At 40.3% G+C, this 13,622-nt stretch overlaps 1 protein-coding gene across 2 annotated transcripts in view; it reads left to right on the forward strand.

Annotated features, from left to right (window-relative positions):
• LOC118417089 (ankyrin and armadillo repeat-containing protein-like) overlaps positions 1 to 13,622 on the forward strand; it is a 30,449-nt gene that overhangs the window by 691 nt on the left and 16,136 nt on the right. Inside the window, exons 2-6 of one of the 2 annotated variants that reach the window (XM_035822486.1) lie at positions 2,935 to 3,209; positions 3,941 to 4,122; positions 7,939 to 9,133; positions 9,662 to 9,906; positions 10,369 to 10,525. In XM_035822486.1, the coding sequence (XP_035678379.1) occupies positions 3,011 to 3,209; positions 3,941 to 4,122; positions 7,939 to 9,133; positions 9,662 to 9,906; positions 10,369 to 10,525 (1,978 nt within the window). In that variant the 5' untranslated portion in view covers positions 2,935 to 3,010. Of the gene's footprint in view, positions 1 to 2,934; positions 3,210 to 3,326; positions 3,391 to 3,940; positions 4,123 to 7,938; positions 9,134 to 9,661; positions 9,907 to 10,368; positions 10,526 to 13,622 lie in introns of those variants that run through there. The other variant, XM_035822487.1, reaches the window with a different exon arrangement.

Below are 13,622 nucleotides of genomic sequence, written 5' to 3' on the forward strand. Positions count from 1 at the left end.
GTTGCTTTTTTACTAAAAAAACACATTCACCAAGCCACTACTTTTTCAGTATTTGGTTCTAATTCTAAGTACTGCAAGTCATTTACATCGGAGGCTTTTTTGTGACTTTTTATCTTGCTATATAGCTTTACCTATTTCTTTGAAAACGATTCAGGGCAATTGTGTTTAACACATTCTTAAAGCCTATATTCTGGTAGATATAAAAGGGCTAAAATCTTCTGACATGAATAAATAATGTTTCCTTTAAAATGGTCAACAAGTCTTATTAAGATAACATTGTGTCACACAGGATAGTATTGATTGATTCCATACCTGTCAAATTTTGTTGTTTTTCGTAAACGTTCAACGACAACAAACATGGATTGTCTGTTAATTAAGGGGAGATACATAATCTTAGCATTTAGTCATTATCTTGTAATAGCAACTAATTCTTTCATACATAAGGTTTGTTCTGCATAAGCAATACATGTACATGTAAATCACCTTTGGGCATAACACACCTGTCCAGTTTTGTAATGTTAGTTTACCTTTATCCTCCAGGTAACCTATATCTGTTGTTTTTAAAAATAGTTTATTCAGGGATATTAAGTCTATGGACAGTGGTTTCAGGTGGACTGCAATATTTTCACAATGTTGCTGTTATATTCAAAACATTGCACTGTCCGTGGATTTGATATCCAGGAATACCCCTTTTTTTTTAAACAACGGATATAGGTTACCCAGCGGATAAAGGTAAACGTTATACACAACTTACAGTAAATGCAAACTGTGTAAGATAGGACTGTAAGGTTTGATTTGCTCACACTGGGATGGACTCCTACCCAATAAGTGAGATGTGGCTGAGGCCTTATCAAAACACAGGGCCTCTGGCTCATATCCCATATGAGAGGGTGTCTCTTGCACAGCTAGGTACTCTTTCTCACCTGTTTCGAGTGAGAAAATAGGTGAACAGTACCTTTCCAAAGGACACAACTTTGAGGCCTGTTAGGGATTTGAACCCAGAACCATTGGATTTTATGTCAACAACCACAAGGCCACCTTGCCACGTTACATCTTTTGAATATCTGTCACCCAAATTTTACATTGGGTAACTTTTCTTTTTCTTGAATGTATTTCTTGAGAACATGCCAGGCAATGTAAAGTTACATGTTTACTGTGTGTGCCCAATTAGACTATATGGCCAACCTAGTTACTGTCATATAAAAGGTTGCTGTTTAACCAGGACAAATATGTACTTATTAATGCTATACTAGAAGAAAACCTATAAATTTGCTATCACCAAATAATGAAGAAGAATCATTCTTACAAGTCAAATTTACAATACAGGTTTTACATATGAGTTGCCGTTTTGTTTTGTACCAGTTAAAAAACCATTAAGGGACAACACCTGCATTGGCACTCTTGACCATTGAGCACTTCTTAACTTAAACAAACAAAACTGATCCTATAGTTGAAACTGCTTGTTTTTTTCCAGTCCAGCAGTTTTCTGAAGAACGTTTGCTTAGCTGGCCCACATTAAATAACCCTTAGAGCTGCTAGCGAGTAAAGAACTTGGCCTAATAGGTTTTTCCACAAACATTGACTCAGAGTCTGTTGTACAACAAATGTCAAATATGATTATTGACACATGAAAGATTGTGACAAATTACTACTTCTGGTTATGGTTTTATTGGTTAAGAGCCAAGGACTTATCAAAACGTTGCTTAGTCTCAAAAGTGCCTCAATTCATCAAAGAAGGCTTGCAATATTTTGGAAATCATAAGAGAATGGCAACAAGAACCTATTTTGATTTGGGAGACAGGTTTTTTCAAATCAAATACCCAATGATTTGTTGCAATTGTTTCGCTCTGAAAAATTATAACAGTATAAGAGAGACCTGACATACTAATTCTGTATTTCCAGGGTTGGGACAAACATGTTGCAATTAGTATAAGCATGACACAAGTTTGAGGTCCTGACCAGAGTTCAGTTTGGGAGGATTTTCAAGGTGTGGTTCTCTTTATGCAAAGGAATCAATGTCTTTACGTTAAACACCCCTCGCAAATACCTGAAACCCAACCCACAGTGTCCCGCAAGTATCAAGGTACGATCGTCCCAGAATGTCGGCCAAGATTGAGCGCCTAATTGCTTGTAAAGAGCAAATATCCATGACAAAGCAACTCGCTGTCTTTAATTGGAGCAGGAAAAATGCACACCGCAAAAGATATTCTTAGTCTATTTTGTTTATATGCTGTGACTTTCTGTCAGACCCTGTGCCTGTTTTGCTAGTTGTGTAAGAATTTGTCCTTTGTTCTTCTATGTGCAGAAGTATTTTGTGTTTGTATAGATACCTGATAGGTTGGAGTCGTAAGCAAAACTTTTGTGTGTTCTGTTTACACAACAGTTTGGGGCAGTTCTTTTAAGCTGACGAATCTGTATGGCGCGAGTTAGGGGTAAAAACAGCTGTTTCATGCCTTTGATACAATACTTTTGCACAATAAAAGCTTTGGCTAAAACTCACAACCTATCTACAGCAAGGCTAACACTCTATCCACTTGTCCATTGCCGAATAACTTATCATTTCATTTGCTTACTTTCCAGATAAATCATGTCCATCATCCAAAGATGAACTCTTAATTAAAATTGCACACTGACGGATTTCCGAACCACCTGTGAACCATGAATGATGTGGATGAACACCACCTTTAACGGCAACATCAAGTCACTTGTCTGTGTCGTATAACTTATCATTTTGATTTGCTTACTTCCCAGATAAATCATGTTGATCATCCAAAGATGAACTTTTAATTAAAAGTTTCCAAACCACGAGTGTGAGCCATGAATGAGGTGGATGAACAGGGGTGGGGCCACGTCCACCATGCCACCTTTAATGGCTACGTCAAGTCACTTGTCTGTTGTCGTATAACTTATCATTTTGATTCGCTTACTTTCCAGATAAATCATGTCGATCATCCAAAGATGATACTCTTAAGGGCTGCACGCTGACGGATTTTCGAACCACCTGTGAGCCATGAATGAGGTGGATGAACAGGGGTGGGGACACGTCCACCATGCCGCCTTTAACGGCTACGTCAAGTCGGTGGAGCGCTTCGTCACGGCGATGGAGGATCAGCTGGAGTTCACGACCCAGGATAACCTCCACTCCACCCCGCTGCTGTGTGCCACCATGTCCGGGAACATCGAGATGATACAGAAGCTCTTGGACCTCGGTAGGTTTCTTAATTGGTGTCTTCGTTTTTCTTAGAGCACTCGAAAAATGAGTTTTTATAATACCTGACAGTGTATGTTCTCAAACCCCCATGTTCCGGCAGCCCTATGTTCCAATGCCTCAGTTTGGATGCCCCTATGTTCTGAACACCTCTATGATGATACAGAAGCTCTTGGACCTCGGTAGGTTTCTTTCTTTCTTCATTTTCTTAGAGCACTTGAAAAATGGGTTATACATGTACCTGTATGTTCCTAACCCCCCATGTTCTGGCAGCCCTATGTTCTGACACCCATAATTTTTTGTTCCGACATCCCAATGTTCCAACACCCCTTTCCGACACCCCTATGTTCAACACCCCAATGTTCCAACACCCTATGTTCTGAACTTCTTACTATGTTTACTAACAACCCTTTGTTCAGTCACCCCTGGTAGTACTAGTATGTTCCAACACCCTCTATATTACCATAACGCCAAACCCTAGCACAGGGGTGTCAGAACAGGTATGTTTGAACATACATGCTAACATATTCGGGTAGGGGGTGTCAGAACAAAGGGGTATAGGAAAATGGGGGTGTCCAGGGACAGGGCTGTTCAAGTGAACTTTTGATATTGTATAATGAAAGTCATAAATTTTGTACTTTTCTCTAGTCTTATGATTATAGACAACAAAGTAATGTTATTGCCTGTAACAGGTTACTGCAGAACTTTTAATCAATATGTTTTCTCTCCTAGGTGCACAGATAGACTACAAGGACAACCGTAACCATGGTGTAGTGGAGATCGCTGCCACAAAGAACTTTGTAGAAACCCTGGAATATTTCATCAAGCTGAACAACCCCAAACTTCCCGTGTGGAAAAACCTCATCAAGTTCCTGTCATCATCAGAGGACGACGAAGCAGAGGCTGCTGGGAAGGTAAATTAACAGTCGATGTCCTTTGAAATAGTATACTATAAATGCATTTAAGTTCGTGGAGATTTAATTTTGCGGTAGCGGGAAAATGAGGTAGCACCATGCACTGCAGACTCTTACTGCCATGGAAAAATGTTCGCGGTGGTTTAAAATTGCGGTGAAGTGGCCGCCGCGAAAACCGCAAACATTAAACTACCGCAAAAGTTTCTGCATTTACAGTACCTTTAATGAATTGTATGATTTAGAACTAGAGTTCCACGAACACATACCTTTGCCAAATAAACCAGGTTTGGTATGTAGAATGATGTCTGTAGACAAATGCGTTACTCATTTCATTTTCTTTAAAATTAAATGCTTGGAGTTGGTTTATAAAATTTCGGCATTTATTATGCAAATTAGATCCCAATCTACAATTAATTGATATCAAATTGTATCAAGCATTACTTAAGCTATCAGCATACCAAAAATCATGATGATCCTTTGATCCATTCTTGACTTATTCTCTGTCAAAGTCTTTAAATACACCTCTTACTCTCTTCCCTCTTTCTCAGTTACATATGTGACAACTTTGATGAAAGTACTATAATGGAATGCAGTGGATTTATGAACTTTTCCTAATCAATTATGCAAATTAGCTGTTAACTTGCATAATAAGTATCACATTATATAAGTCTTCATTTAGGCTATCTACATGCCGAAAATCATGACGATCCGTCAACACGTTAATATTTTCTCATTAATTATGCAAATGAGATCATCATTTGCATGATAAATATGTATTGACATTTCTCTCTTTCTCAGCTACATATGTGACAAGTTTTAAAGCCCTATCATGGAATGTAGTGAATTTATAAAATATCCTCATTAATTATGCAAATTAGCTGTTGATTTGCATAATTGTTATCTCATTATGTAGGTCTTCACTTACGCTACCTACATACAAAAAAACATGATGATCCGTCAACATGTTCATATTTTCTCATTAATTATGCAAATGAGGTCATCATTTGCATAATTGATATCTGTCGACATTTCTCTCCTTCCCAGCTACATATGTGACAAGTTTGAAAGTCCTATCATGGAATGTAGTGGATTTATAATTTTTCCTCATTAATTATGCAAATTAGCTGCTGATTTGCATAATTAGTATACCATTATGTAAGTCATCACTCATTCTATCTACATACCAAAAATCATGACGATCTGTCAACACGTTGTAGAGTTATTCTCATCCAAAGTTTGAACGGAAACCGGCGCCTGCAGTTCCAAAAAAGCCGCTAGGGGGCCCAAACTCACAGCACTTACTTTCTGCCTCGAGGGCTATCTACCACTCAAAAATCATGATCACAGCATGTCCAGAACACGAGATATCAAAAATTGAGGTTCTGCTGCAGTACCTTAGCAAGCCGCTAGGGGGCCCATCATCGAACTTGACCTTCGTTTTCCCGACCCCTACCCACCTACCAAATATTATCGGGATCCATCTAAGACTTCTTGAGTTATGCTGTTAACAGACAGACACACACACAGACACACACACAGACTCACAAGCCCAAAACATAACCTTAGCCATTCTGGCAAAGGTAAAAATGTAGTTTAGATTCATATCAGATCATTCTCATAATGCCATCAGCTACCTAAGAGTGCCACAATAAAAACTTTTAAGAATGTTTTGAACATCAAGATATCTGAAGTGTTTACTTAACTTGGGGATTACTGAATGCTTTATTTACTAGACCTTTCTAAGTCAGTTTCTTTTTTTAATTGTTTACGTACCCTGGCAGAAATGAAATTTTACAATCAACAATTAAAGATAAAGAAACCATTTTAAAGTTCTGAAACAGAGTTTTGAATAGTTAAGCGCAATTTCTTACTTTCGTAAAAAAAAAAAAGATTAAAACTGACCCGCCTTAAGGGACAGCTAATGCCCCATAATCTCTTTGTTTATGGCCAAACATGAATTAACTGTTAGCATTCTGATGTTGTTTTGTTCCAATTGAGTGCTGTTTACATCTTTAACGACCTTTAAACAATTGAATATAAAACAGACAATGTTCCATTTTTTTTGCGTGCCCTTATCTTAGAAGGGCATCTTGCATATCCAAAGGTGTGGTGGTAATACTAGGCCTGAGGTTGTTGTATTACCTTTATTGTGTGAGGCAGACACCCTTTTAAGTCCCAAAGGAGCCATAGATAATGTGACATACAAAGGTGGAGCTTACGCAGTTACACCTATAATGTGGTGAGCGTAATCAATACGAGTCCGCTCAGGGGTTTTTCTTTGTTGTAACCTGGGTGTCTACAGATTGCTCGAGCCAGTTCTGTCTACCAGGGGTGAATAGATGGTTATCAGGTGTAATTATAGGTTACACCTGTCAATTGTAGTAGATTTATATCTCTGAGGTTGACAGGTTGACTTAATTATGTTGATTTAAACAGGGCTGTTGCCAGCTTTAATTTTTTTGTCCCACTCAATGTGGTTTTAACATGGTTAAATCTGTCATTTCAAGTTCAAATATTTTGGAAAAAGGAGATGTGAGGAAATTTTTTTCCATCCAAACAGGCAAAGTTCTGTCCTGGGACCAAGGGACGTGTCTTGGAAACACTAGATTTAAAGTTGCTTATCAAAAAACAAAACAAGCATTCGCCATGATAGTCTATGTGTAAACAGTGGTTGAAAGAAATCTATAGACAACTACAGTATATCTTTAAAGTGGAAAGTTTAAAGACTCAAGGATCAGCTGTTTTGTCGTCTGCTTTATCTTTTATTTCCCTTGCCAGAAGTGTTTGTAAGCATATGGCATTGTGGGCTTAGTAGAATTATATATCTTATCAGGTGGTATTGCACTTTGAACCTCTTACCCGTCGTCAGGCTCAAAATTGATTTGTGACGTAAGTAGGGCACTGAAATTTGATTATGTCAAGCTGCGGCACCTTTATTGCTAGGTAACCATAACTGTGGCTACCGTGCAAATAAACATTAGGCTGTTGGCGGGTAGTAAAATCATTCAAGTGGTTTTTCATTTGTCGATATGAAATAAAGTTTTACTTGGCAGAGGGACATTACAAACATTGACATAACTGTAAAAGCAGCACCTTTAGAAACTATCTTGGGTAAAGAATATGATGGAAGCCTCATGATCTATCATAATCATATGCCACATAATTTCTTATAATTCTGCCAAATACTCAAAAATAGGCACATAAAAAGAATGGTGATATCAAGCAAGGCCTTCTTAAGAATGTCTTGAACACCCATGAATCCGAAGTGTTCAGATGATACATTAAGTACATTTCTTTAAGTCTATTTAGTATTCCAATCTTAGCATATCAGAGTTGAATTTACACCAGGGTCATGTCTCTGCTTTTTTCAATATCAACAGACATGTTTTCCCTTAGGGATTAGGACTTTTCTATAATTGCTGTTACTAAGGCTTCAGTGAAAAGTGATCCAGTCATTTTCTACCCTAAAGAAGATGACAGATGGTCATCGAAGACATGTGATTTGGACTGCCTCCAGAACCCATCGCTCCCTCCATCCCAGGATAGAAACTTGCTAGTTTAAGGATGGCCAAATAGTTTTACCCATTAGTCCCAAAAAGCTGAACTTAATCATGACATCAATCTGATGTCAATCTGATGAAAATACACTTTCGTAAGCGTAAAATACCAGGCTTAGCAGACTGAGACTAATAACATGGTCTCCCAATCAATGAATGGGACGGAAAAATATGGAGACAGCCCAGTTGTGAATAAAGTAATTTGTTATTCAATCGATGAACATAATTTCATTTATGCACCTGTTCCCAAACTCTCCAGGTGCTGAGAATCTTGACTACAGCAACTCAAGACGGACCCAGCCCCAACCTCGAACCCTTCGTCGACTCGGACGGAGTGCTGGCAATCGTCAAGGTGATTACGGGCTTCGTCGGAGAGGAGGCCAAGGTTCAAGCTTTCAACGTCCTGGTGAACATCATCGAAAACGATCGGGTGAAGCAGCAGGTGTTGAAGGGTGGGGGCATCCCTCCCTCCGTCAAACTCTTGAAGTCGGAAAACAAAGCGTTGCTGCTTCCTCTCCTTGTTGTTCTCAAGGAGCTGTGCAAGGACAAGCAGTACGCAGACCCAGTTGTTGCAAACGGTGCCATCCCCGCTATAGTCAAAGTGTGCCAGACGGTCAACGACAATGACATTTTCGTGCAGGCGATCGACGCATTGGGAAACATCGCAGAATCAGATCCCGAGCATCGAACGACCGTTGGCGGCACACCGGGACTCTTCTCCACCCTCGTAAATCTGTTTGAAGACTGTACGTCCAAGGCTTTAGTGCTTTCGCTGACCATGGCTATCGCGAAGATGGTCAGAGGAGACAAGAACAACCAAGAGAAGTATGTCAATGAGTACGGGGCCTCACCACTAATCATGTTGGTGAGAGTAAGAAACAAAGACATACAACTCAGTGCCATTGAAGCCCTATACTGTTTAGCTGATGGCAATGACTTTGCCCAGAAGGCAATCCTAGAGGAGGGGGCAGTGATGCCTCTGATAAATCTGTTAAAGAGAACACGTGCGCCGGATGTTCAAGAGATGTCCGCTATGGCCTTGTGGGCTCTAGCAGGAGATGATTTGAATGAGAGACGTTCCATGGCAGGAATGATGGGGGTCCCCCTTCTGATCGAGTTCGTCACCTCCCTGTCGGAAACACTGCACTACATCGGAGCAGAGGGGCTGGCGGTACTTGCACAGGGTCCCCACAGCAAGGCAACACTGATCGGTCACGCGAACGGCGTCCAGCCGATGGTCAGGCTGCTGAAATCGGACAAGGAGTACATTGTTGCATGCGCGATGAACGCTATCCGGTACCTTTGCGTGGGGACGGGTTACGTGCCCCATCCGAAGAACCAGGCAACTGTCCAGCAGGCGAGAGGGATCAAGTCTCTGATCGCCCTGATGGTCAACTCCAGGAATGAACTCATCCAGGTGCAAGCAGCCCTGACCCTGGCATGTGTTTCTTTAGGTAGGTGGATTTGTTACTTCAGTAGGCTCTTGTTTACATGATTTTGGGATCCTTTTTATTTGTTTAGTACATTTGCTTTTGTTGTCATTGTCAAGTACATCAGGTGCCAACTCGTAAGCTTCAATATCCATTTACCACTCATCTAGGGCTGTCTCTAGGATGTGCCTGGAAAGACACTTGCTTGTTGGGACAGACACAAATTTCACCCCGTCTGTCCAAAAATCTGAACATCGAGAAATTCATGTATTTTGAAATTCTTAATTTGAGACTGCTTCAACAATGAAAATCAACAACATAGGCTCCCAGCAATGAATGGGAAAGAAAAAAAATTATCTAAAGCTGGAGACAGCCCTGCACATGTCCCTGTCCTCCCATGGTGTTCTGGGCTGTACTGCTTAGTCCCGTGCCTCTCTTAAGGGTGTCATTTGCCTGTATTCTGTTTTCCTTTCTCACTTGCTTCATTGTTTCATACGATTATCGCATCAGAACTTCTCATTTCTGATATCAATTATTTTCTATATTTTGCAGGAAACAAAGAAAATGAGGAGCACATTGCAGAGAACCTGGACTTCAGTTTCATCCATGTCCTGAGGCTGCTGTACTCGGAGAACGAGCAGGTGAAGCTGCTCGCAGGCGAGGCCCTGGCTGCCTTTGCCTTCAACAACGTCTCGCAGCAGAGGGAGATAGCGGAGTCCGGCGGCGTGCGCATGCACAACTTCCTGTCCTTCCTGGAGTCCAAGGATGAGTACTGCAGGTGCTCAGGGGCATTCCAGGTGAGTGGTCTAAACTTGACTTCTAAGAAAGAAACTATAAAGTCTGTGATGAAGTTGACTTTTACATAAAGAAACTATAAGATTTATGATGAACTTGACTTCTATATAAAGAAACTATACATTTGTGATTAACATGACATTCAGAAAATCTTACAGAAACATCTTACAAAAGAGGATGTCAGCCATAGTGTCCATCAGTTCAGTTTGTCCTCATATGAGGTGCCACCAATAATGTCACTACAGGCATCTTTATCTAGTCCTTTAGTCCAACCTCTTCCTCCAGTACTTTCTTAAGTGTCAGATTCGGTCGTCAATGATGTAAAACTATGAATGATATCCTAAAATATTGTGATGATCTTGACTTCTAAATAAAGAAACAATAGAATTTGTGATGAATTCATTTTCAATCTTCTGAGTAAAGAAATTTGTATTGACCTTGACTTCTTCCCTCTTCACCCCCAGATTGTTGTCCTGGCGAGGATCGTGCCTGATGAAGACCAGGCCTCCTCCTCAGCCATCGGCATCAAGCTGCTGGTGGACCTGCTGGAGTTCTCCCAGAAGGAACAGATCCAGGCGCTGACGTGCGACTGTCTGGCAAGACTGGCACACACCAGAGCAGGTACGTCACTTCCCTTGCACCAGAATAAGTGGAGTTGTGGGCGCATTGGACTGATCCTGTCGAACGCAATATCGAACAAATAGAACCCCCTATTCTATTTCGAACACCTCCGTCAAAATCAGCACCAGTGGGACAGAAATGGCTATTTTTGATGGAGGTGTCTGAAATAGAACCATGATCGAACAGGGGTCGGGGTTTTGGGATTGGTCCATTGGCAGGGTGTTCGATTCATAAACCAGAGGTTCTGGGTTCAAATCCATTGGTGTATGGAAGCCATAGTGTCTGTCAATGCTGTAAAACTATAAATGGTGTATGGAACACATTCTCAACTAAAACGAGAAATTCTCCATACGATATCTGCAGATTGCTGTCACCTATCTGCAGACTGCATATACCTATCTGCAGACTGCTGTCACCTATCTGCACACTGCAGTCACCTATCTGCACACTGCAGTCACCTATCTGCACACTGCAGTCACCTATCTGCACACTGCAGTCACCTATCTGCAGGTGCAGATAGGTATCTGCAGATAGCAGATACCTGACTGCAGACTACAGTCACCTATCTGCACACCACAGTAAATTTATAAGACTGCATACACCTATCTGTAGATTGCAGTTACATATCTGCAATCTCCATACACTCAGGTGAATGCAATCAGTTCAGTCTGTAGGCTGTATATGTACATCAAAAGTAGTATGTTAAATTGTCAAGTTAATGTTTACTTACGAAAATAAGAGAACATAGAGCCCTGTTAACCTGCATCAGATCTGTCATACCTGACTTCTAATTACAGTTACTGACGAGCAGCCAAAGTGACTTCTGGTGGAAATCTCTGTAATGGCTTTCCTGTATTTTGTAATTGCTATGCTCGTTTCAAAGGGGTTATTGTAATTTGGACACCTTAGGTCTCATTGATGAGTTTTTTTCTTCCCATAGACTTCTATGTTATAATTCGTGGTTTACTTGGGCGCGTTCAAAATGAAGCTATGCGAAAAATTTCAGCAGATTTTTCATTCTTTGTTGAGCACATTTACCCTATACCCAAAAAATTGCCAACGTCAACTATACATAGGTCAAGTTCTTTTTTTTTATGATTAGTAAATCCCCACAAAAGGCTCTTTTTCCCTGCTATTGTAGAACTGCACCACTCAGAACCAGGCGGCTAGCACTGTATACCTCCGACTTACCGCGCGGCTGCAAAACTTTACCTGCTAATTTATTCAGTTACAAACAAGCTTTCACCAATCTAACTTTTGAGATTAGTTCCGCTGGCAAAGGGGGATTTATTTCTCACCGCTAAACACACAAGTCCATGCAGATGTTTATTTTTTGGCTCTTTGAAAGTTTGAGGTCATTTTAAGTGTTTAGGCAGACCCTTAGTCTTTGCCTGGGTACCATCCTATTTCTACCGGGGCTCCTTACACACACTTCCCTAAAGGATAACGAGGCACAGTAAGGAGCCCTGGTAGAATACGGATGATACTCAGGCTACCTTAGTCTTACAAATAAAGGCAATTTTTGAGGGGCAACATGAAAACCCTTGTTATATGTTCCATAATGTCTTGTGAAGAATTGGCCTTCTTGGTGTGCATATTGCCCCTCATTTATGCCAAAAATATTCATTATGAAAGAATACCAAGTGTCTATACATATAGGAAATACCTGGGTAGGGTCTGCGTGGGTTTATTTAATGTCATATTATTTTACAAACACACATGCTGCGGAATGCTGCAAAAATTCAGGTGTTTATACAATATATTCTTTGATACATAATCTGTTGAAAATAACACTCCCTTCTCGAGTCAAGTCCCTTTGAAAAGATGAATAGAAAGCAAAAGAGATTGGAACAGATATGAAAGTTGTGTTAACATCCATAACATTACAGCATTGAAAAATGATGTGGAATACTTCATTGTTGCTTTCTTTTCAGAGAATTAAGTGCTCTAAAAGAAAGATTTTGTTTCTTCCAAGATCCAAGCTGGTTTGGACAGGCTAGGGGATATATCCCTCAGGCCCCTGTTAGTGGTGTCATCATTAATTGGCCATGAAATGGCTTAAGTCAACAATGTTCTCTGGGGGTGGGGTATCTTGAAATCTGTCTCAGAGGCAGCATGATATATTCCCAGCACCAGCACTGTAACTGTTTGTACTATACAATGTAAACACTGTGTCTATTAAGGAATGTAAGCTGACACACTTATGTGTACCACTAGGTCGAAATTCAAAGTTCCTTCATCAAGTTAACTACAAGTTAGTGCACAAGCCATATCCAATAATTCAAAATTTTTGTTGTGCCTTATGATAGTTTTCAAATTCCAAGGAACACAACACACATATACATTGTACCATAATACCCTCATTGTTTAGAATAGATGGGTAGCAGATGTTGGGGCATGCAGGGCACTGACATACTGGACAGGATGTATCAGGTATCCTTGCTTCAAGATCTATACTTCAAGCAGATGTTGGGGAAAAGATATGATGTTTTCTGACCAGAAGAGGTTCCACTTTTGCTGCTCAAAAAATAGTACGATCTTTCACCACAAGATCTGCCATCAGGTCTAGCTTTTGTCTTGTCCAAGATTGCATTAAGCTGCTGAAAGTATATGGGAAAAGGCTTCCCACAGAAAGATTCTACTCTCCAGAAACTGTAGACTAGCACTATTTTGAGAAAATTCTACAGAAGTTTCATTACATTCTCCTCTGTCTATGAGGTGTTTGGAATCTAAAAAGGATGCAAGAGTCAACTTGATATTCAACATAATCCCTCCCAGGTAAATATTAATTACCCTGTAAATTTGCTGGGCAAACATCATCATATTTTTTTGAGCAAAAGATTACTTTTTGACATTGCTCAACAAGGTTTAAGTATAGAATCAATCTTAGGACCTCAATTTAGAAGGGACTCAAGGGGCTATGTCCCCTATATTCCAGATGTGGTCAGTTCCAGGCCAAGGAAATGCTGCCCTGCCTAATCCCTTAGGGGGTATTAAATACAGACCAGGCGCTTGGAAAACAGACTCACACAAGAGTTGATCTATCCTTTACAATTAGATTTTGATGTCTAGCTATGATAGCTAGGTGAGAGGTCTA

Source organism: Branchiostoma floridae, chromosome 6 (genome assembly GCF_000003815.2).
Source record: "Branchiostoma floridae strain S238N-H82 chromosome 6, Bfl_VNyyK, whole genome shotgun sequence".
Taxonomy (NCBI): Eukaryota; Metazoa; Chordata; class Leptocardii; order Amphioxiformes; family Branchiostomatidae; genus Branchiostoma; species Branchiostoma floridae.